Raw genomic sequence first — 23596 nt, forward strand, 5'->3', positions numbered from 1 at the left:
CGACAAATATTAGCTGCATATAATATTTAATAATGCTGCATAATAAGTTTTATCATATACAATGAAAAAACAGCTGTTAAAAATCGTCCAATTTATTGTTGCACATAATAACTGATAGTTCACAAAAATAATGCGAGATGTGACACCACATCTGCACGCAGAAAATATACAAGTATTTTTTTTAATGTACGATGACTTTACAAAAAGTTATAATGTCCATATATTATTTCCATATATAGATATAAGTTTCAGTTCTGCTTGTTCTGTTTTACATAACCACATTCTTTACGAAGATTTATATATTTGTATATCCTGAGTACTTATTCTTGATCTAAATATGTACAAGTTGCATTCTTTCAAAACCAAAACCTGTTAATGCCAGAGTACATTTATTGTATAAATAGTTACGTTCAATCGAAAATATAGGAAAGAATGCTGTTTGCGTGAAGTGCAGGAAATTTGTTTCAGGAAGAAAGCCTGTATAATCAAGGAAGAAATGTTTTTGCCAGATACTTTCTAGCGTGTAAGTTTGTGGTGCGGTATAAAGTATTTTTGATACATTTATTGTTGTAATAGAATGTAGAGAAATGTGTCCCGATTTTAACATACATAACTCTTTTTTACTTTACTTCGTTTGTGTATTGTTATATATACAGTTATCAGAGCAGAACCCAGTCAGGTAAATCGTTTTTTACTTGTTATCATCTATTACTTTTATAACAATTTTCTATTTCAATGATGATTAAAAATGATTGTTCTATCATTGTTCATTTTATAGACCAGATACAAATGCCAAACAGTGCAAAACATGGAATGAAACTTTACACAAATGTCAAGGTAAATAATAAAAATTTATAAAATGCATTGTTGTTGTGTTGTATGATACCTAAATAACAAACTAAACAGGAACAATTTTAGTTCGTGACATTTGCATTTTTTAAAGGTTTAAAATACCATTATATTTCTTCAGTTGAAGTGATGAAAGACAAGTAATATATCAGACCATGAAGTTTCAATAACGTTTTATCATTGGGTTGGTGATAAAGTTACCATTGTAGATTTTGTTCAAAAACCTTTCACATCTTCGTTCTTTGTCACATTTCATATTACCTCGTTAAGTGTACTTTTGCCTGTTGAACATACATACTATCTTTATTATTCAGGAATTTAGAGCTAACTTTCAAGAATTTTAAAGCCTTAAAATATAGTGTTAACATTAGTATAAATAATGCAGAGTAGATTAGAAATATAATGACTTTAGCTTGTAACGATTTTTATATCTTTTACAGAATGCAATTTGGGCTTCGTTGGTAACAATTGTGAAATATCTTGCCGTTACCCTGGCTATGGTAACAACTGTCAAAGTGAATGCAACTGTCATAAAAATTACTGTAACCCAGCTACTGGATGTAAAAGTATATTCAAACTATTAATCCAAATTTGATATTTTTGTTATCAATCAAGTATCTTTACAAACGATATTGATTAGAATCTTATATTACGTGTCTCTTTCATATTTAGGTGGTTCACCGACACTTTCATCACCAAAGAGGTTGATGACCTCTGTAGAAACAAGTTCTGTCGAATTCTCTACAGCAAATAAAATAGGTTAATTTCCTTATAATCCTCGTCAATTTATGTTAATGTCAATTTAATTGATACATGTACGTTTTATTACGTTATTACAATGGATATACTGTAAAACACAATTATAGCGAACACGCTTATAATAAATTGACGCCTACAGAAAAGTATTTTCATTTCCTGTGAGTTAATAAAATGTTGAAAACAGATATAACGAATATTACGCTTATAACGAAGCAAAATCGCCCTTCCTGGTCACTTCGTTATTAGTGTGTTTAACTGTGTTTTTCAGAATGCCCAGCGGGTTATTTCGGAAAGGGGTGTAATATTCCCTGTAGATATCCAAATTATGGTTATCTGTGTCAGTTAAAGTGTAACTGTAACAAAGAACGCTGCAATATTGCAAAAGGGTGTGCTGGTAAGTTTTGTAAAGTTAATTATTTTTTCTTATACCACTCAAAGTTATAAAAAACAACATTGATTTATTGCAAACGCAAAACCAAAAAAAATGTAAGCGTTAAAAACAATATATTTGTTCTGGTGATGAAAGAATCTCCTTAATTCAAAACTGAAGGTGATATCGTGTTCAGGTCACTTTAAACAAAACCTTGCTGAAAAAATCGAAATATAACACATATATGTATTGTCACCGAACGTCTGTGTCAAACAAAACGACAAGACAGGATCAATAGTTTACTTCCTATAAGAACAAAATGCAAGTACATTTCCCAGGACTCTCCAGACTTAACTAAAAAATACATCTGAAGTAGGCGTTTCAGACAAAATAATCAACAACCGTTTCACATCGGTAACGCAATTTAGACGTCCAACAGTTTGACACAAAGTCACCGATGTCTTCATCTTGATTGATGCAAGCAGCATTTAAGATGTCATCAAGTTAGTGGACTTAAACGAGCATCTCTTATGAAAACAAATCAATTTTCGCTTCATTGATCGCTGATGACATCATAGTCCTATAGAACGTTTTCTACGCTAGTGTGAGGAAACATGATCGCTACGCAATAGTTTTGTGATGATGTTAGACAGTTTTTCTGCCAAAATAAGGACTGAACGCTGTGCTTCTGATGGACACTTAACATTTCGATGTCATGTTGATAATAACTTGCAGCCAATAGTGTTTAAATGCTGGGAGTGAATATATTTTTTATCTATAAATGATTGAGCTTGAATTTGTTGTGTATGCATCTTGAATGAAATTTTAATATTAAAAGTGCGAACAAATTAAACCGATCTGAACTTCAATAAATATCTCTGGGATGACTTTGGAACGCAGACTTGCAGAACCAACGTCTATACACCATAGACCAAATTTTGAGCCGTTTTGACCAAAAACAGAATACCATTGCCAAAGCTATATGCAAATATTGGCAGGAATCGACGTACGATGGAGCATAGCGATGCCTGAATAACAGCTTTTAAACGCATCCGCCCTTCACACGAGATTACTATATTTGACTGTTAACCATCCAGTAATTTGTTTGAAACGTTGGTAGTTGTATAAATCCGCGCTAGATTCCATTCTATTGCAAATCTAGCTTTTTTGAATAATCTATCTGAAGTCATTAGAATATACAATATATATTTAACGTAAGGTACACGATATATATTCAGCGATAAACGTTTATAACAGAATATTGTATATTTTGTATTGCAACGTAATTATCCAAGTATATTTGGTCCTTACATTGTATACAAGTGTTTTTTAGATAAATCAAATATGAAGAAATAATACGTGTTACAGTTTCTGTCATGGCATTTGTGGTTATAATGAAGCAAAGATTCTTGTTGTAGAGTGCTCGGAGGGATACAATAGGAGTGGATGTGAAAAACATTGTCAGTATCCAGCCTTTGGCGGTCGTTGCCAAAGAAAATGCAACTGCAGTAAAGAATACTGCGATCCCTTAATGGGTTGTAATGGTAAAGTGTTATTTAAACTTTTTTTGTCTTGACTGTTGCTATTTGTTGCTGTTCTTTTTTGAATTATTACTAAAATCTTACTTTTACTTAAATTCTTTGTACGAATAACTAAACTGATATGTTTTTTTTCTCTTTAACATTTAGTGTACACTTTTCTGTCTGTAACAATCGTTGAAAAAATGTGCATCAGAAATTGAAGTGTCATTGTTATCACAAAGTGAATGTTATACAATATTGAAATTATTCAGTTTAATTTGATGTTCTACATCAATAATCAAAAGCATTTGTCAACCATGAAGTATGAGAATTGTTTGCACTTGGCAATGTTTTTTTATGTTTTTAGTGTCCATTCCGCCTTGTGCCTCTGATGAACGTACGCAAACTGAAGCCTTGATTTACATTACCATAGTTCTTGGAGTATGGGCAGCTGTACAATGTGTGATATATTTCTGTCTTTCATGTGGTTTGGTATCGTGTGATTTTAATACAAAATATAATGTATTTGAATAAAATGATATTAAAATTTTTTTACATGGACATAAAAGTTAAATAAATAATATGTTGATATAAAATGGAGTTAATCAATATTTCAAATCGAATATTCAAAAGATTTTAAGGTATTTTCATCACTGATTTGTCAAATGCGTAACACGTTTTTTTTCCTAAGTATAATCGATATCATAAACCTTCTTAATGTAAAACTGTTAAAATTAATGGTATGATACATGGCATATGCATTATTTGTATCCGATTCGGCTATTTATTGATAACAGAAATGAATATAAATATGTTGAAATAAACGTGCAAATCAAGTCAGAGTTCTTTCAGCTTGTCTTAGTTTTTCACTGGTATGAAACGAGATATTATCATCAAAGATGGCCCGATGAAAAAAAATTCAACCGTAACGAGTGTGTTATGATTAATCTCTCTCTCTCTCTCTCTCTCTCTCTCTCTCTCTCTCTCTCTCTCTCTCTCTCTGCTAATAAGTTTACTGTTTTTATTTCAAAAAATCTTTTTATTGATTTTCATCAAAGTTGATATAAATAAGAAGCGTTGCCCTGTTTTTATTTGACAAGTTGTTTAATCATTTTGTTTCTTAAAAAATTTAGAACAGTGAACAAAAATGCAAACTTTTACTATGCAGCATAGGATTGAAGATGTTAAGTGTATATGAAAATAATAGTTACATACATGTACATAGTCAATTCATAATTAAAACATGTTAATGTGGTGCTTTTTAGCATTTCGTAGTACTTTGTTGTTATGAAATATATGATTTATGTCAAATTTGGCACCATAGTTCGCCATATTGTATGTGTTTCAGAGACATTAAATTGTTCTTTCATTTTTAAGAAAAGTTTGTTGGTATTAAAGATATTTTTGTTCCATTTTTTTAATTCAATTGCACTCTCTGGCAGTTTATGACGTCAGAAGAGGCGTTATTTTTATCATTTAATCAAAATCAGTCATTAATTGACCTTTTCTAATCTTTTTTCAAATGGAAAATATTGAGCGACACTTTAAACAAGAACGAATTTTTTGTCACTTAAAAGTACTGGATAAGTATATCTTTGCGGAAAATATTTCGTTTGTTCAAGCAATTGCTCAATGTTTCCTAAAAGAAAAACTGCTTCAAAACTAGCTGTTTTATGCTTAAAATGCGAAAATGGCGAGGAAAGGTAAAATTTATGATGTCATATTTTTATATTGTTGGTACTTTAATAAAAATAAAAGTTATGAAAAAACTTCAAATGTATATTTGTTCAAATAAAACAAAGAATTACAATAAAATGACGATGTTCATTTAAGAGGGCCATTGTAGGATCAAACCATATATAGTCTTTAATAATAAATATTTGGCATTTCATTGTTATTTTAACAAAAAGCAAAAAAATCATGCTCAATTCGACTCGATAAGCAAATGAGGAAGTCGCATTTTTGCGTCATTGAATACTTAGCCAAAAATCAAAACTTAATTTTTACTAAACATGACTCGAAGGCTCAAGTGATTTCTGTACGCTGTCTGTCGGTCCTGAGTATTTAATGTTCATGTTCCGTTGCAATTCTTCCCAGGAAAAATTATCATAGACATTCATTGGGAAATTATTTCTATTTCATTTTATTTAACATGACATGCAAGTCTTTTTCGGTGTCCACCAAACATCGCAATATGTACATACAATGTAAAATCAAATTAGTAAATTAATTTTGTTATAATGCATTGTACGTAAGAATTATCTTAAAGGAATGCTACTTTTATATTTACACACTTCATGTGTTTTCTTCATGCATCAATTCTCTTTTGGGAAAATATAAACACTGGTTGACAAAAGGTAAACAATCGTTAACCATAAATCATGACATCAATATTCTAAAGTGTTACATTTCAAAGCAATGTAGCAATGTAACAATTCGTTGTGTTACCGTTGCCAAGTATGTTGCTTACGCTGAGGGTAATATAACGGATTACCAACTGCGTCTATACCACTCAGATTTCAGTATTTAACATGAAAGTATAAGAAAGTTGTTTGGTGTCTTAAAAACTATGTTGGTAAGTTTAATTATTTTTTTATTTAAAAATAAGGGGTTTTTTTTAAATCATTGATCGCGTAAATGCATTTTCGATCTTAAAAGTGGTTAATCGTGGTTAGCAATAGGCATAGAGGGACCATATTGTCAATGTATATGTGTTGAGTTGATTTCCTGTTATCAACTAGACAACAGGTGATATACGTAGAGCATGGTCAAAGCTTTTGATTGGCTAACATGTTCATGTTGACAGTCTGGGGATGACACCTTACGAGATTTTGTAAGATATTGACTATCCTGTCGTCGAAGAACGATTTTACAAATCTAATTTTATTTTTATTTAGATTTGTCCCTTCAAAGTTCTAAACATGTTCCAAACCTTTTTTCTATTTTGCATTTATGAAATTTTAACCCATGGGTGGACCTAAAACAGCTGACGTTTTCATATTTAGAAATCTATTAAGAATTGATCAAACTTGATTCCCTGATTCCCAAAAAACTATTTTCAAAATATTTCATCCAGTTTTCTCTTTTCTAAAAAATATCCCCTTTAAATGTAAGGTCTTTTAAATAAACGAACAAATTTTTATCAGAAACCTATAGGTCAGGTGTATTTATGCTTTTTTTACAACAGCTAGTTCGTCAATTGTTTTTGCAGATTACATAATGTTTGAGAGCAACTTCGTATTTGTTATCTCTGATAGCTAACATGACAGTAATAATCGCAATTGTTTAGTTATACAAGTACAATTTCTTGTATATGGTCTTTAGCCTTGATGAATATAATGGCATAAGGTGATTACGAAAAGAAAATACAAAACAGGAGAGGAGTAAACAGAGACCTCTAAAAATTAAAGGTATGATCATGTGTCACGGAGGAGTGAGCATCCTCTGCTGACCCTTCCAAATTTTGTATTTGATGATAAGGTCGTTCAAAAACTACATAGATGTTGCCTATCAGAAACTCAGCAATCTCTTCAAAATCCACTTCAGAGCATTTGTGTACACAATCCGACTGGTTTTTAAGAAATAGTCTTGCAAATGACCGATGACAATGTAAGTAAATTTATGTGATCATTTTTATTGAAAAAGCAGATATCAACGATGTCAAAAGGCATGAACTTCATAATTTACCATGGGGATAACAGTGTAAAGAGTAGAAAAAAAAACAAAAGTGTTGATGCTATTGATTTTGGTAAACTATTAGAATTTTAAGTTTTCTAAACGTTCTTCGGATTTCTTGTGTATTCACATCTGATTTACAACACTTCTTGAATATACTGTTGCACAATACTCTTGAAGTTTCTCATTTACTGTAATGAATCGATATACATGTAGTTGTTTAGTCTTATTAAACTAGTAGTACTATTATTAATTACCTCGTTATTGCATTTCATAAATTGATTCATTGGTTTTTTTTTCATTTTACCCGCTACAGATAATCCACTAAAAAGAAAACTCTTAGCTGTATTATGAATATAAATATTAACGCAAGATTTTTTCCCTTTACCCAAAAGTCAAATTGTGACTATGTCACACGAATTCAAAACATGTTTTTGATTAAATCATGAGACCAAAATATAATTTCCTTACAGGAAGGAAACAGTAAATCCGGAAACATCATTAACTTATCGTTCTCATGTCATATATATGCGGACAATAAAAGCGTTTCAGTTAAAAAGAGAATTTAAGACTGACAATCTTAAAAGATGACGACACTGAACGGAGTTTGTGCATTTGTCCTCTGTTTCACCGGAAGCGTCTTGATGTTAGTTGGACCATCAACACAAACCCCAGCGAGCCATAGGTAGTTTCACAAACTCCAGTCTTTTGATGAGATTAATTATACATGCTATTATTTCCTTTGCATTATTTTGGTCATTTTTGGAAGCCAATTTTTTTTAAAAACCGTGTTGTATTTATAGGGCGCAAGATAATTACAATGCAGCCTGTAAAACCTGGAATACTACTTTCAACAAATGTCAAGGTACCTGTTAAAAATTTTCTTTCAACTTACTATTTTTAGGGGTTGTTATTTTTTCTATCAACTTGCATATATAAAGTATTTATTTTCCTTTGAGATTGAATAAACATTGGTTTTCAAGTATAAAAAGACTGAACTTTTTTAAATAGTTGTATGTTATATTTCATAATTCAAGAATGTCATACTGGATTTACCGGACCAAATTGCACTATCAAATGTCGCTACCCTAGCTATGGAAGAGGATGTCAAAATGTGTGTAACTGTATTGAAACTTTCTGCAATCGATCGACTGGATGTAAAGGTTTGTTTGATAATTCGAACGATTTACAAAAAGCTTAGTATTTTCAACATGCATCATACAAATTTTATTTTATAGATGGATCACCCACAATATCACCAATATCAACTAAAAGTAACATTAAGAAAACTTCCGTTAGTCGGTTTACGACTGAAAAAATACGTAAGTTTCATAATGTTAAATAATTATTAAACAAATTCAAAACATATTATTTTATGGCTAAACAACTTGAAAAATTAATTTGCAGATTGTTCTGCAGGATTCGTTGGAAATGATTGCACTATACCGTGTCGCTTTCCATCCTTTGGATTTAAATGTCAGTCAAAATGTAATTACAGTATGGAAAATTGTAACCACATAATAGGTTGTAATGGTAAGTTCGTGATTGATTTAGCTTAGTTTCTTTAATTTTCCATGCATGGATCTTCGAAATAATAGAATATTTCTCAATTTTGATTTTAACTGTCTTAACTTTGTCGAGGTAAAATCAAAGCGTTATTTTCAAACAGAACTATAAACGTCTGCATTATGCATCGCTTTTAACGAATAATATGGTAAGTAGTTTCTTTAAAATTGCGTCATTTTTCAGTAATTCATAATATGGTACTACATTATACATATTGCGCATCATCATAAGTATCAAAAATGCATTAAATTTTTTTGAAACTAAGAATTAAAAAAAAAAATCGGTTATGACATCGACGTGGTATGATCATTTGATCAACAAGGAAGTTAATTTTATTCCACAAAAGGTGATACAAATGTATGTTATATTGATAGATTTGACTGAATTTGTGTAGGGTTTTTTTTAAACACGATGTCCTGGTTTCAAAAATCGCTGCATGTTACAAAAGGCAATGCACCAAGGAGAGGGAATTTGAACATAGACTTATATCACGGATATATATGTCTGTTCATTTATTATGATTTTGTTTTTTTATTGAATATATATAAAACATCTTTATTTTAGATAAAAACATAAGTATTATTGCTCAACCAGATAAAACTATATGAATTTGGATAAATATGTAATGCCTTTTTGTATCTCATTGATGGGATCAGGATTTACTATTGTGATACACTATGTTCTAGATCCGCATTTATATTTTCAATATCGCGAATTCCTTTTATTTCAGAGTCCTCTACAATCTGTAACACCGAGGAAAGTAACAACTTGCAAGCAATGATGTACAGTACTGTGGTGCTAAGTGTTTGGGCGATTCTTCAAATCAGCATCTATCTATATTTCTCATTGCATTTGTCTTCGGCGACTCAATTAAGTATAGGCTATACATGAATAAATATATGCCGACTACACTTTTTCTCATACATCATGCATTTCCTGCTTGTGTCTGTCAGGTTTCGCATTGCATGGTTTAGACACCGCTTCGCAGTTGTTATTTTTCGGCTCAAAAGAATTTATAAATAGAGTTTTTCGTGTTTTCACAGTTAATGTATTATCAATATCAAAAGCAACTTCCCTTAGTATTTAAAATAGATGAAATGAAATATTATAGCGAGCGCAGCGAGGCGGCGCGAAGCGCCCCTCGCGTAGCGAGCTCCATAGACAACGTGTACGAACGGAGGAAATTCGAGTTGAAATCTGCACATTGTTCAAAGAAAATTTTGTGGACCCGCGTGAAAACGTTCTACTATCCCAGTGATCCTTTGCGGTGCATAGCAACTTGGCGGAACAGGAAGCGTTTCTAAGGAAAATTCTTACCTGTAAATCGCATACAACATTTTCATTTAACAATAAAAAATCCTTTTAAAAACATTAAAGTAAACAACACATATGCTTACGTAAAAAACTGTACCTATGACGTCATTTCCTTCCCCGAATTTGTCCGATAATTTACTAAAACTGTCGAGCGCAAAAAGTTAAGAATGACGTCACAGTGATCTGGCGTTTTATATTCCCGTTTAATTAACATTAAATTTTTCGCAATGGGTTAGCGTGAATGCACATAAAAGCAACATGTCAAATTCCTGAAAGTTTTTGTCCAATGGATTTTCGAAAAAGCACATGCATGATAAAACAGTATTTGAATGAGATAACAAGTATATAAATAGTTTAAAACTCTTGATCAAAATAAGCATGACAAAGGAAGTGTAAGAACTATATCGTTCGTAAATCTGTCGAAGAAATTTCACATAAACAGAAAAATGAAAACTTGTGTTAGATGTTGAACAGGGTCCAGTGTATTTCCAATGTGCATGATTTTTAGGCAGTCTGTTTTCACGCATTCATTTAGGCAACTAGTAACTATTTTTAGACTGTGCTCTTATACAATCTTAATCATTCCTTTGTTTCAAATCCCTGACCTGTATTTATTCAAAAACTGGTATATGACAAAAAAGAAATCACTCGCTGTGGCCTTCAACTCGACATTTCGGTATATCGACATATCAATTAACAATTGTTACTTTCATTCTTACGTCACCCGATATATCCCTGTAAACCTGAAATAAAATACATTACGAAGGTCGAGTAATCTTTCTCATATTAAGATGCTTCAAAAAAAAAAGACATACATTTTAACCGAACAACAGAACTTTTCGATAAAAATGATAACCTCCATTGTTCTATCGTCAACTTTCCTTACTTTTTCAGCAATATACATGCACCTTCATACGTTACATGTGGAGTTTTTGTCTCTCAATTGATTCCATTCGCAAGGGCAAGCTGTACAATGAACCATTTCTAAAACGTGGCAAGGTACTGACAAACAAGTTGATAAAACAAGCTTCAGATTTTCAACAGTCTCGATTGAATTCGTAAGCTCTACGGTCAATACAACGATCTTTTCAGCAAATACAATTTTCTGTTATGTCAAATGCTGACTGACGTTTTTCATACACATCCTTAAGCCATTATTAATCACCGCATTGTCTCCGGATTTTTCCGTTATTTTCGAGTACAACAAAGACGACACGGCGGGGTCAGCAGAAGAGCTCACTCCTCCATAGCACTTGATCTTACCTCTTATTCTTGTAAAAGTCCATGTTTGCTCTGCTCCGGGTTTTTTTCCCCGGACTCCGGACTTTTGATTTCAGAACACTGTTTGTTATCATCCCATTTCATCTTTGATTGACATAATAGTATGAACTATGCAGAATACAAAAATGTAAAAAATAAAGATATTAAGCCTTTTTTCATCTTTTTTTTTCTTTGCAATGCGTGTATTAATGTAAATAATTGTTGAACAGTAGTTACTTTTGTTGCTTCTAAAGAAAGTTCAAGTTTTTATTGGCTGAAAAAGTTATGAAAACAAAACCATAGCAACTAAACCAGTTTCACTCATAAGGTGTACATGTTTTAAATGAATCAATTCTTCAACAAAAATCTTTCATCATAAAAATAAGAACTTTTTTGGGTTTTTTCCTGTAGGGGCATTACAGAGTCAGGAACTAAAACAAGCAATAGGACTCATATGCGTATTTTTGGGTATTTGTTTAAGGTTTTATTCATAAGAGGAAACGTTTTTTGTTTTTTGTCTAGACTAGAATAACACGTCGAAATCTGTACCAAAGACAGCCACAAAACAACGTTGAAAACAGTTTTATTTCCCTGTTTCCTTTGCAAACTATATTATATGTAGTTTGATTTTGAAACATTATTATATCATGCTCAAAGTATGCAGGATGTAACTGACAGATTCTCCCTACTGTTTTATTTATACATCGCTACGTTTGTTTCCTTGACAAAGTAATCATAGACTCGCAAATCTCTGGGGCAGTATACCATGGAAACTCATTGTGTCTGCAATCTCGTCAAAGTATTTATTTTTACTACTGTTGTGTATAGAATAGGATCAGCCAAACACAACTGCAAACGGTAAAGTTTAATTAACTTCTATAGTAGATCGTATCTGTATCTTTTTTTTCTACGGGGGGGGGGGGGGGGTATCCTGAGTCCGTCAGTTGAAATATTGTAATTGGTCTTCATTCGTCGTTGTGCGTGGTGTGTCGTCCGTTAACAATTTTAAATGTTTAACTTCTTCATAAAAACTAACAAGCTAATTGTAACCATTCTTGGTATATAGCATCTCCAATATAAGAAAAATATAAATTGTGGGGTACACGGCTTTACAAGTCCCAAGGTCTCATAGGCGGGATCAAATATGCAAAAAAGTAATTTTTTCAGAAATTTTCTACTTTTCGAGTTCCACACATGTGGAAAAAAAACTAATTGCATGGTTATGCTGTCCATGATGATATCTATCAATATTGTGAAATTCATTGCCTTTTGTAGGGCCAATTAAAGTAAAAATGTATTAATTTTCTTAAAGAATGTTCTTTTCTACTCTCATACATGTATATATTTGAGAAAATTAATTGGATAATTATAACGTCAATGAAGCCCTCTACCTAGATTGTGAAATTCATGGTGGAGCCAATATAAGCAATATTGTGAAAATGTATTAAATCTTGAAAATCCTCTTTACTCTCATACATTTAAAAAAAATCAAATACATTGTCATGATGTAAAAGAAGACCTCTACTTAAATTGTGTAAGAGATTTGTTGCCTCTGGGTTAGGTGTTCAGGTCCTTTGGCGGGGCAAATATGTCGACATAGTAAAAATGTATTTAATCTTGGAAAATAGTTTCCTCTCCACTCCCATCGTATTTGTGAAAAACTAAATGTATTGTTATTCTGTCCATGACACCCTCTACTTAAACTGTGCAATTCGTGGTCCCTGAGACAGGGTTCAGGTCGTAAGCTCTTGGGTGGGGATAATACGGTCAAATACGGAAAATTGATTTTATAACCGCATAGCCATCTTGCTGCACACTACATCAACTCCGACACTTTCTGGAACTCCTCACCGTTTGAAATAAATTGCGATTATGACGTCCGTTTTTGCAATTTAAAAAAACTTCAATCAAATGTCAACAAAATACAACAATTACATTCAAGAATGTGTTAAAACATAACACATAACAAAATTATACCTTGTTTGTCTTATTCACTATTAATTGCGTGAAATCAGCAAGCACCTTTTCACAAATGCACTAAAATATCAATATCTTTGACATATGGGCCCATCGATCATTAACGGTGTACAATCATTTTACATAGGTCAACAAGAAATATTTCATTTGTAATACAATTTGATTAACATTATAGATATTTTTTTCCAGTCAGCATCAGCGTTTATGCACTACACTTGACAATAAAACCAAATCACTCATGTCGTAATGTTTGCCTTGTACAGGGTATAGACATACGATAAAACGCTATTCATTATATGATGCATTTATAAAATAAATGTAATGAATAAATAATATATTCATTAATGTATGCACTTAAAAAATGAAATAAAATATCTCAAATATGTCAGGACAGAAATCAAACGGCATCCATACATTCTGAAAAGGTCATTGTGATTGCTGTTACAAGGACCCATTTTTTATACTGTTGATCATATCATTTCGATGAGATTAAATAACATTCAAATTGTATGCGTCGTTTTTACTTATTATAACATGGCCTGGATACAAATTGAGTTTAAACTGAATTGTTAATTTATCTTCATTCTTGGCGTATCATAGAGCATGTTGGTGACAAGGTCAGGATCATTAGTAATGAAAAGCACGTGTGATGAACTTCGTATTCAGTGTGATTATTTGAATTATAATAAATATTTTTGTTGATAATTTCATAAATCATAATGTTTCAGGTTAATTATATTTAGTGATTGCAAATGACAAACCCCCCCCCCCCCCCAAAAAAAAAAAGATTTACAGAGAAATACGGGATATTTCTTTTTTATCGTGACGGAGTTTGGATACTCGGGGACATATTTTTTTCTGTACACTCACAGTAATCACATATGAAGTCTTGCATTGCCATCATGATTCAAATGCAGTGATGATAAATTGTGAAATTTACTGAACAGGTCATGGGGTAGAGGTTGGGGATTTGTATTGGGGTGTGTGAGTTGCTTAATTAGGCCATATATTGAACATGTATTTTTACTTGAGGTAGTTGTTGTGTGTCATCCATTAACAATTTCATTTTTAAAACTTCGTGGTATATTGTCACTTGGCAATAGTGAATGAAATATGTGTTCTGTTTTTAGAAATCTATTTTAATATCTTGTGCATTACATACTTGTAGAAATAAGGGATTATCTTATTTGCATTTTGTATGCATTATAAATGAAACTGTGAATGTAATAAAAGATTGACAATTACAGGCCTGTACTTCTGTTTTTACGAAAAGTTTACAATTTTAAAGAATGTTTGGCCCTTTGAGATAACGTTTCAACAATCCAGGACCCCCCCCCCCCCTAAAAAAAAACACACACACACCCAAATTTCATCAATGAATGTTTTCAAACATCAGGGTAACAGTCAGATGATTCTCAGATTAGGGTTTAGACTTCAAAAGGAAGACTTAAATGGAAACAAGAGACTCTTCAACAAGTCAAGCTAAGTACTATGGTACATTTACTCAGGTCCAGACATGTGGGCCTTTTGTCTAGATATGTTATTACTAAGGAATTGCAAAAAAAATGATTCTATTTAAAATTTTACAAATGATTGAAAACATCTGTTTGCCTTTTTTTTTTTAGATATTTCACCATTTGTGTGGGTTATTGATTTCTAAGAAGAACTATATAACGGGTTATTCGTTGCTATTAATATTGAGTTTGAACGAAGTAGGTTTAAAATGTCCCTATTTTCATTTTCAGAGCACCCTACGTTTGTTGCCTGTCTTGGTCCACAACAAACATTGAAATATGTGACAGTAAGTCTTATTTTTATTTTGTATATTTCTAAAGTGTGAATTTGCACAAAAGTATATGCATCTATTTTATCATAGCATAGGTATTGTATTTATATAATAATAAAGATTCTCCTAGGGGATAAAAATATTTCTAATATACAAAAAAACGTAGTCTATCTGAGTATCCTGACTAGATTGTTAAATAAAATTTGTATGTCTTAATGATTCGCTATTGTTTTATACGATTAAAGAGGAAGCTTCAGCGCGCATACTGATGACTGAGTAAATTGTCACCGCAAAATTCCCGGTACTAGGCTCCTATTAATATTGAAAGCCAGGTGCCTCAATCTTTTTATGATTAGTTCCCCAGATGAAACTATTTTAAATTCCTACCCTAGTCTTTACGTTCCTATCATCTTTCGAATACTTCTCTTCTTGCGTTTAATTCGTTTCAACATTAAATCTATTCGTGCTCGAGGCTAAACACCACTTCTGAAATATATCTCCGCAATAATGTAACATCATTCTTGGATTGTCTTCTGTTTGCTACTTGTCAATTACCAATACAAACAACATATTGTTCTCAACAGAATGTGCAGCAGGGTATTTTGGAATAAAATGCCAAGCTTCATGTCGTTATCCAAACTATGGGGATCTGTGTCAGAAGAGCTGCAGCTGTACAGAACCATATTGTAACCACATTACAGGTTGTCAAGGTATTGAAGATACGGTATAATAATGCAATTTATATTCAACGTTTGACTATCTGACAAAAGTCATTGTGTCGATCGAATATACAAATTGCCTTTTAAACAGTCGTCTAATATTATATAAATAGTGCCTGTTTTGGAGGGTAACAGTTGAAATTGACACCCCGAGAAAACCATTGTCAACCGACGCGAAGCGGAGGTTGACAATGGTTTTCGAGGGGTGTCAATTTCAACTGTTATCCTCCCAAACAGGCACTATTTATTTTGTTATACTGAATGTCTTTTTTAAAAATTTTAAGAAAATTTTACTGCTTTTATATAGGAATAACGTGAATTCTACAGCGAACCGTACGCGCATAATTTTCGCGCATGTAACATTTTTTAATGTTACCCGTTGCCAAGTGCGTTGCTAACGCTGAGGGTAATAGTAAATATTATTTACTGCGCCTTAACCAATCAGATTTCAGTATTTAACATGAAAGTATAACAAACATATATACCTTCGGCAAACCATATGCAAATAGGGTGAAAACCGAATTTCATTCTAATGTCGATGAAAAGGCTGCTTGAATTATAAAAAATGTTTTAAAACCATTTTATTGATTGGTCAAACATTTGTTTGATGCATGCATAAAAATAAGCCGAACCTACTATTTTATTTCCAGCACTCTCTATAGAAGCAGAATTTAAAAAAATAAAAACTTACAACGAAATGTAAAATTATGCATTTTTTATTCTAACATAAAGTGTATGGCTACATGTATATAATATAGATTATGAGATAAAAACGGCTTCAAATAAAAGGAATAGATTTATCAAAGTCTAAGTGTATTTTTATTTCGCATACTACTTCAATCAACATTTTCTGAGATGCTGTCTGTTCCAGGAACTATTTGCATACTGTATCGGTAACGTTACCATTCCAACTCTTAAAACAATATGGATTGGATTAACACAAACATTCGTGTCTATAATCGTCTATCAGAATAAATCGCTGTTCACGAAGTGCCACCCAACTTGTTCCGAGTTTTCCAATTGGCAAGTATACTAATTTAAGCTTCACATTGACAAATTACTACAACATTTGCTCAAGTCATATATTTGTACTCTTAATTGTCGACATCTGTACCACCTTTGTCCTTGCATTATGTCTAAACCCAACTGCATTGCACCAGTCGAAGTCCCGAGCAGTAAATTGTGTTAAACGAATCTTGTTGCACAATGCAGCATACCAGGTATTCTACATCGACTGTTTTTATTTTTTATAATTCAACAAAATTATAGCTTGTAAAATTCGTGTTCAAATTATTTATTTAAGCCTATTTAATCTTCATTAACTGAAACATTTCTAATATTAAAGATTTTTTTAAAAATAACGCTCATGTCATAAAGCGTTTGCAATACTACGCTATTTATTCTTTTGCATTAATATCAGAGTCCAGAAAACATTGCAATATATATATATATATATATATATATATATATATATATATATATATATATATATATATATATATATATATCAGTTCATCTTAACAGATAGGACAAACTTATTCATATTTTTGAAATTTGTAATGTCAGTTAAATTTTTACGTTTTTCATTGTAAAGCTATGATGTTCTTTGTTTCATATAAACATTATTTATATCTGCATTATATAGTTGATGTTAATATTAAACTTTTTTAATAAGTAAACTTTATTTTACACACACTAAATTTATTTGAATAAAGAAACAAGAGGCCGTATCATCGATGCGTTGTAAAGCTATGATGTTCTTTGTTTCATATTAACATTATTCATATCTGCATTATATAGTTGATGTTAATATTAAACTTTTTTAATAAGTAAACTTTATTTTACACACACTAATATATTGTTTATCAAAACCTCGTTTATAGCGAAATTGCACTTAAAACATACCTAGTATAACAGATTTTATAATTTGAATAAAGAAACAAGAGGCCGTATCATCGATGCGTTATTTGAATACATTTTATAAACTAGACAACATCTGATATACATAGAGTGTATGGTCAAATGTATCTCATAAATGAAATATTACACATATTCCCAATCTACTCAGGAACGTATACAAACGCTCGTATTGGTTATGGAATTATTTCCTTATTTTTTATTAATTGATATCCGCTTTAATTAATTTTAATAGTTGGCCAAGATACTATATATATAACGCATGTTCTGTTGGTAATTTATGTAGACTATTTTAGATTACATTATTCATAGTATTTTGGATTTTGTTTAAAACAGATAATATTTATCACCGAAATAATACACATCATGGAAACTTGCCATCTTGTGTCCTTTTTCGTAGAGGCTTTTTTGTTTACTACTGTTATGGTAGAAGTATCTTCCGAACAGCTGTGCATAAGGTAAACTATCTTATTTCCTAGCAAATTCTTTTCATTTGTTACCTTTTTACTTCAATAATTTTGTCTGTAAAAGAAACTTTTTTGGAAACGTGCGCCAAAATGTGCAATTCTTCTTCGAGATAAAAATTTAATATTCTACTGTAAATTGTAATGCAATGTTATACTGGATTTTTTGACCCCAGTAACACCTTACCGGATAATACTCAAAGATTTCGAACAAATGCCATTTTGTATGTAAATGTTTAAATGTATGGACGGAAATCGAACGAATACCTGAAACATTCCATACAAGCGAAGCTCTTCTAACAGACAGCGTTATTTCAGAAACAAATACACAATTAACAACAAATGTGCGTGTTACTCATAGGAAACTTACAAAATGGGTTTCGAGCGGTAATTTTCTTCCTATCTCCTGTCGAGTCAAAATAATCGGGTTATTATTTGCACAGTAGGTAGTTATCCATCTGTGTAGTGAGTCCAAGGGTCATATAAAAACGCAATTCTATAGCGTATTTAACTTACAGTCCAGTAGTACCCCAATTCAGTAAGAAGTCACCCCAGAGCGACCTTTTATCCCTATCAACTCTTTCCTGGTAGTTCAAACATGTGTTCCTTTTTCACAAGCAAACCTAAATGCCCGTGGTTTATCATGTAGTAAACACGTGCATTGGTCGACACTAAAATTTGTGGAGTTTTTTTTTTTATTAATAATATAATGGCCCATCTAAGTAACATCATACAGAGTTTTGGCATAAAAATACCTTACTATGATTTGAAATAAGACCGAGATTTATAGTGATTTAATACTTACATAACTGTTTAATACTTTTTTTTATAAAAGTTTAATAGAAGCTGGATTATATTTATGTTTATTCAGACTTAAAAAGTTGGACTGAGGAGACCCCTTATGTGATGATGTTAGATCTTGAATAGTGTATCTTAGAAAAACGATTTTACAAGTCTAATTTGATAAGATTGAATTGTGTCCCTAAAATGTTGTGAACAAGTTCCAAAACTACAGCTGGATAAAACAAATTTCAACAAATGTTCCTTTACATAAGACGTATTTGTCGAAAACCAATATTGCCAATAGATTGAAAAACTCTAAAACGTGTTATTGAACGTTTTAGCTTTTTTGTATAGATAGTAATGTTAGTTTTCGATGTTTATCTTTACTTTCTTTTTTTTTCTCTTTTTTTTATTGGGGGGGGGGGGGTTACAAGATGAAGTCAATTTTTTATGTTCATTGTAACTTGCAATTGTAAGATTCAATTTTCTTTTCTATAGAGAAGATGACAATTGTTGCTGGGTTCGGTCAACAAACGGCACAGAAATATGTAGCAGTAAGTTCAATCAGAAATATGTTACAATAACTCTTATAATGCGTATAGCCCTTTTATGTCTTTTTGATCGTTTTCTGACCATTATTTTATTATTCAGACAATCATTTGAAATTCGTTCTTTTAGAATGTCTCAAAGGATATATTGGGAATAAATGCGAACTTCCATGCCGATATCCAGGTTATGGGAAATTATGCAAGCAAAATTGTAACTGTGAAGTGACGTATTGTAATCACATCACAGGATGTCAAGGTATATAACAGTAATAGAGTACGCAGTTTGAATTGGTAGAAAAAATTAAAACAATATCAATATCTTTAATAATAATTTTCCAGTTATAAAAGGTGTTAAAGTATACATTTTCAATGTAAATATGCTTAAATACGCTCAAAAATATATGCCTCGGAGGTAGAACTGTTGGTATTGCAAAGTAAACATAAATGCAACTGAATACCTCTTTAGCAACAGTCTACAATCATTTTTGCATCGAAAGTTGGTTTTTATTGTTTATTGTATTTATAAATTCAACAACAATTTTCATTTTAGTAAATATGTTTTTACTGTTCAGATGGATCTCCAATAATTACACCAAACTCAAAATTCGCTACGGAAATCGACAGATCTCTTCTTCATATAGATGTAGCTACTAAAAAGATATGTAGGTATATAACAGTTATTCTACGGGTATCTTGACAAATCTTGCCATCGGATTCACAATTAACCATTACAAAACATTTGATTGTAGCATGCCCCGCCGGTTTCATTGGAAATAATTGTCAAATACCGTGTCAATTTCCAGCATATGGTTATTCGTGCCAATCAAAATGTGAATGCGACCAGATATACTGCAATCACGTAATTGGTTGTAATGGTAAATATGTGCACATTTTTTGATATAATTATGTTGTGAATGTTTTTATACAATTAACATTGAATATATTGATATCTGTGATTTCTATAATGTGTACAATATTTGATAAGTGTACATGAACGTAACTTAGTTTATAATTATTATTATTTTTATTATCAGTCAGTATTACCTGAAATACTGTATGTTAATTAGTGTTTTCTAACTCGTTTCTTAGTTACCGTTGTGAGCTTTATATTTTGAAACTTGACACATTACTTTCAATTTTGGTTAACCTTAAAAAATATCGATATCACATATCACACTTTAAAAGGCGTATTCTGTTTTTCTACTGTTCTTTACTGTTTACTGACCTACCAACTTCACTATTTGAGCGCCTTTAAACTTTAATATGTGCTCATGTCATGGAATCTCGATCTCGATTCAGATAAACTTGCTATCCTGCTTCCCTGGCTTACCCATAATCATGCACAGGATTTGAGATCAAGAGCACCGATTTCTTTGTTATATAAACACGGGTTATGACTTAGTTTTGTTTAAACGTTTCAAGCAAATTCTAAACACCTGCCTGTTTGTTTTGAAAGCAAATATACAATTTCTTGAGTCTGTGATCTTCAGTTGTTTTGATTTTGATATTCGATATGTTTATAAAAACATGGTTTGAGCTTTCTTTACATACAACGAATTGTTAGCTCTGAATCGCCATTATTACTTGACGGCTGAGACTGAACTGTTACTGACATTTGAAAACACTTTAAGAAGGAATTGTTAACATACAACATGGGGAAACAACTTTAAACCTGTTTACCTTTTGTCATAACCATGCCCTTTTTAGCAAGCTGAAAAAAATTGAATTGTGTTTTATTTATTTCTAAACAAATATTATATTTAATTACATGTTTATCTCTATTTATTACATACTAAGTAATAAATACAGGTTTTTTTGCTTGTGTGATACAGATGACATTACAAAACTCGTATCGGCCTCCGGGGTTAATACAGGTTATCAGCCCTAGGGCTGATACAGATCCGTATCACAAACTTTTTACAAGGAATACTTGTGTAAAAATAAGAAATACAAGGTTTTTGAAATAATCTAACCTAAATTAAAATAATTGATATATAAGAAGTGTGACATTTTGTGTTATAAAATTTAATACTAACCGAGGGGCCAAGATTCACGGTCTAGGACGAGGCTTTGCCGAGTCGTAGATCGTGAATCTTGGCCCCGAGGTGAAATTTCACTATCCCACACGAGTATATAATGAATGATTATTTTTCTCGCATTATTTTTCATAAAAACCGTGTCTGACAATTTTCTGTTATGACGTTCAAAAGATTACTTTCGGTTTATCCCTCCGCGTGCTTCAAATAGTGCAAGTCAAAATGAGAGCACACGACAGTTTTATCTATGAAAATAGGATAAATTGTAATTAACTAAGCAAAACAATTACTTAATATATAATCTCAATCAATCATTTTGCATTTCCCTACAGCAGAAAACGTTTGTTTACGTTTTAAAGCGGCGTAGTAATACACAGTATAATACAGAAAAATCTCACACTGCTGTCTCACACTGGACAAACCGATGTCACAGAGGTGATAATGCGCAAAATATTTATCCTTTTTCCTGGTTATTTTTACAAAAGATTATATTCGAACCGATAAGCAAATAAGGACAATTTTCCGGCCATTGAATGATTAACTAGTAATTGAAAATTACAGTTATTATTAGCTTACCTGGGCCAAAAACTCAGGTGGGATTTTGTACGGTGTCTGGCTTCATGTTTTTATCTCAACTCTGTGGGACTAGAAGGTTTATATCTTTATTATTACATGTGTTTTCTGTTGCAATTTTCACAAAAAAAAGATAATTATAGACTAAACATTCATCGGGAAAATATTTTGATTTTATTTAATTCTACATGATCTGTTACTTTCTGTTCACTTAGCATCGTATTATGTATATACAATGTAAAATAATTCGGTAGACTTATTTTGATAAGATGTCTCGAGCTTTAGAATTACTTATAAGGAATGTTACTAACATATTTACACACTTTATGTGTTGTCTTCATACATCAATTATATTTTGGAGAAACATAAACTTTTGTTGACTTATGGTAAACAATAGCGAACCAGGAATTATGACCATGTCGCAGTAATATTTTTAAATTTTACATTTCAAAGCAATGTTGTTGTTTGTGTCATATAAATATTATTCATACATTCATTATATAGTTGCTTTTAGTCTTTAAAATATAAAGCTAAAATAATTTGTTCATTTACTTATAATGATTTTAAATTTGAAAAAACCGTTGATCGCGAAATGGCATTTTCAACAAAAACATAATGATGTTTGTAAGCCAAGAGGGACCATTTAATTCGTCGGTGTCTTGATTTGATTCCTTTTATCAACTTGAAAAAATGAGATATACATAGTGTGCATGGTCAAATGTATATCATACACAAAACAACTACATTATAGGACATATTTTCATTTTATATGGGAACATATACAAACACTCGTAGTGGTTATGGGGTGATTTCCTTATTTCGTAATTAAAAATTAAATCCAAAAGGATATCCTTTTAAAATAAATCTAATACAAGTACTTGGTCAAAGGGCACATTGTACATAAACCATGTGAAGTTGGTAATACATGGAGACTTCTCAAGATTGAATTGTTACATAGTTCTTAAGATTATGTTTTACAACATCTGCATTTTCCATTGCTGAAAATAGTGTTATCCTGTCTGTTTTTTCGTACAAGCTTTTGTTTTCATGTCGTATTTTCCACATAGCTGCGCAGAGGGTCAGTTCTCTAAATTTTTGACTAATATTTTTTATTGGTTGCTTCGTAACTTTTGCTGCAAAATAAATTTTAGTCAAAAAAATGCGCAAAATGTATAATTCTTGTTTGAGACAAAGATCATGTTTTCTATGAAAAACAAACTCCATTTGAACACTTCCTGTAAGTTTTGATTTAAAATTTTGTAATTTTTTTTCTACTTATCTGTAAATATCAGAATACGGTTTCAATACGTATCGATGAGTGTTTGTTAGGAAAAATAATAATTTTAAAGGAAATAACACTATGAATAAAACGCAATATAAATCTTGAATATAGAGGCTTGAAAATTTGAGGAGAATTATACCCATGCGTATTTCTTTTATATGGTCTATACTTTTGTGAAAGTGCTGTTTGATTCTCTTG

The 23596-nt window shown here is 31.4% G+C and overlaps 2 protein-coding genes and 2 long non-coding RNA genes across 4 annotated transcripts; all 4 read left to right on the top strand.

Moving 5' to 3' along the window:
- LOC105326618 (multiple epidermal growth factor-like domains protein 10) lies at positions 1-5380 on the top strand. The gene is made up of 7 exons (XM_034475074.2): positions 1-679; positions 779-837; positions 1290-1415; positions 1522-1608; positions 1877-2002; positions 3397-3522; positions 3866-5380. Exons 1-7 carry the CDS (start codon positions 588-590, stop codon positions 4030-4032), a joined length of 783 nt encoding a protein of 260 aa, XP_034330965.2. The 5' UTR covers positions 1-587; the 3' UTR covers positions 4033-5380.
- A 2219-nt stretch (positions 5381-7599) lies between these two features.
- LOC105326617 (protein draper) lies at positions 7600-9732 on the top strand. Its single transcript, XM_034475079.2, has 6 exons — positions 7600-7858; positions 7977-8038; positions 8211-8336; positions 8412-8495; positions 8581-8706; positions 9470-9732. The coding sequence occupies exons 1-6, from the start codon at positions 7761-7763 to the stop codon at positions 9628-9630; spliced, it is 657 nt and encodes a 218-aa protein (XP_034330970.2). The 5' UTR covers positions 7600-7760; the 3' UTR covers positions 9631-9732.
- Positions 9733-11947: 2215 nt separating this feature from the next.
- LOC117691475 (uncharacterized) lies at positions 11948-15853 on the top strand. Its single transcript, XR_004603193.2, has 3 exons — positions 11948-12171; positions 15036-15091; positions 15661-15853. It is a non-coding gene; the product is annotated as an uncharacterized lncRNA (long non-coding RNA).
- Positions 15854-17722: 1869 nt separating this feature from the next.
- Positions 17723-19725, top strand: LOC117691710 (uncharacterized). Its single transcript, XR_010708991.1, has 3 exons — positions 17723-18170; positions 19458-19513; positions 19638-19725. It is a non-coding gene; the product is annotated as an uncharacterized lncRNA (long non-coding RNA).
- Positions 19726-23596: the final 3871 nt, after the last annotated feature.

This window comes from Magallana gigas, chromosome 9 (genome assembly GCF_963853765.1).
Source record: "Magallana gigas chromosome 9, xbMagGiga1.1, whole genome shotgun sequence".
Lineage (NCBI taxonomy): Eukaryota > Metazoa > Mollusca > Bivalvia > Ostreida > Ostreidae > Magallana > Magallana gigas.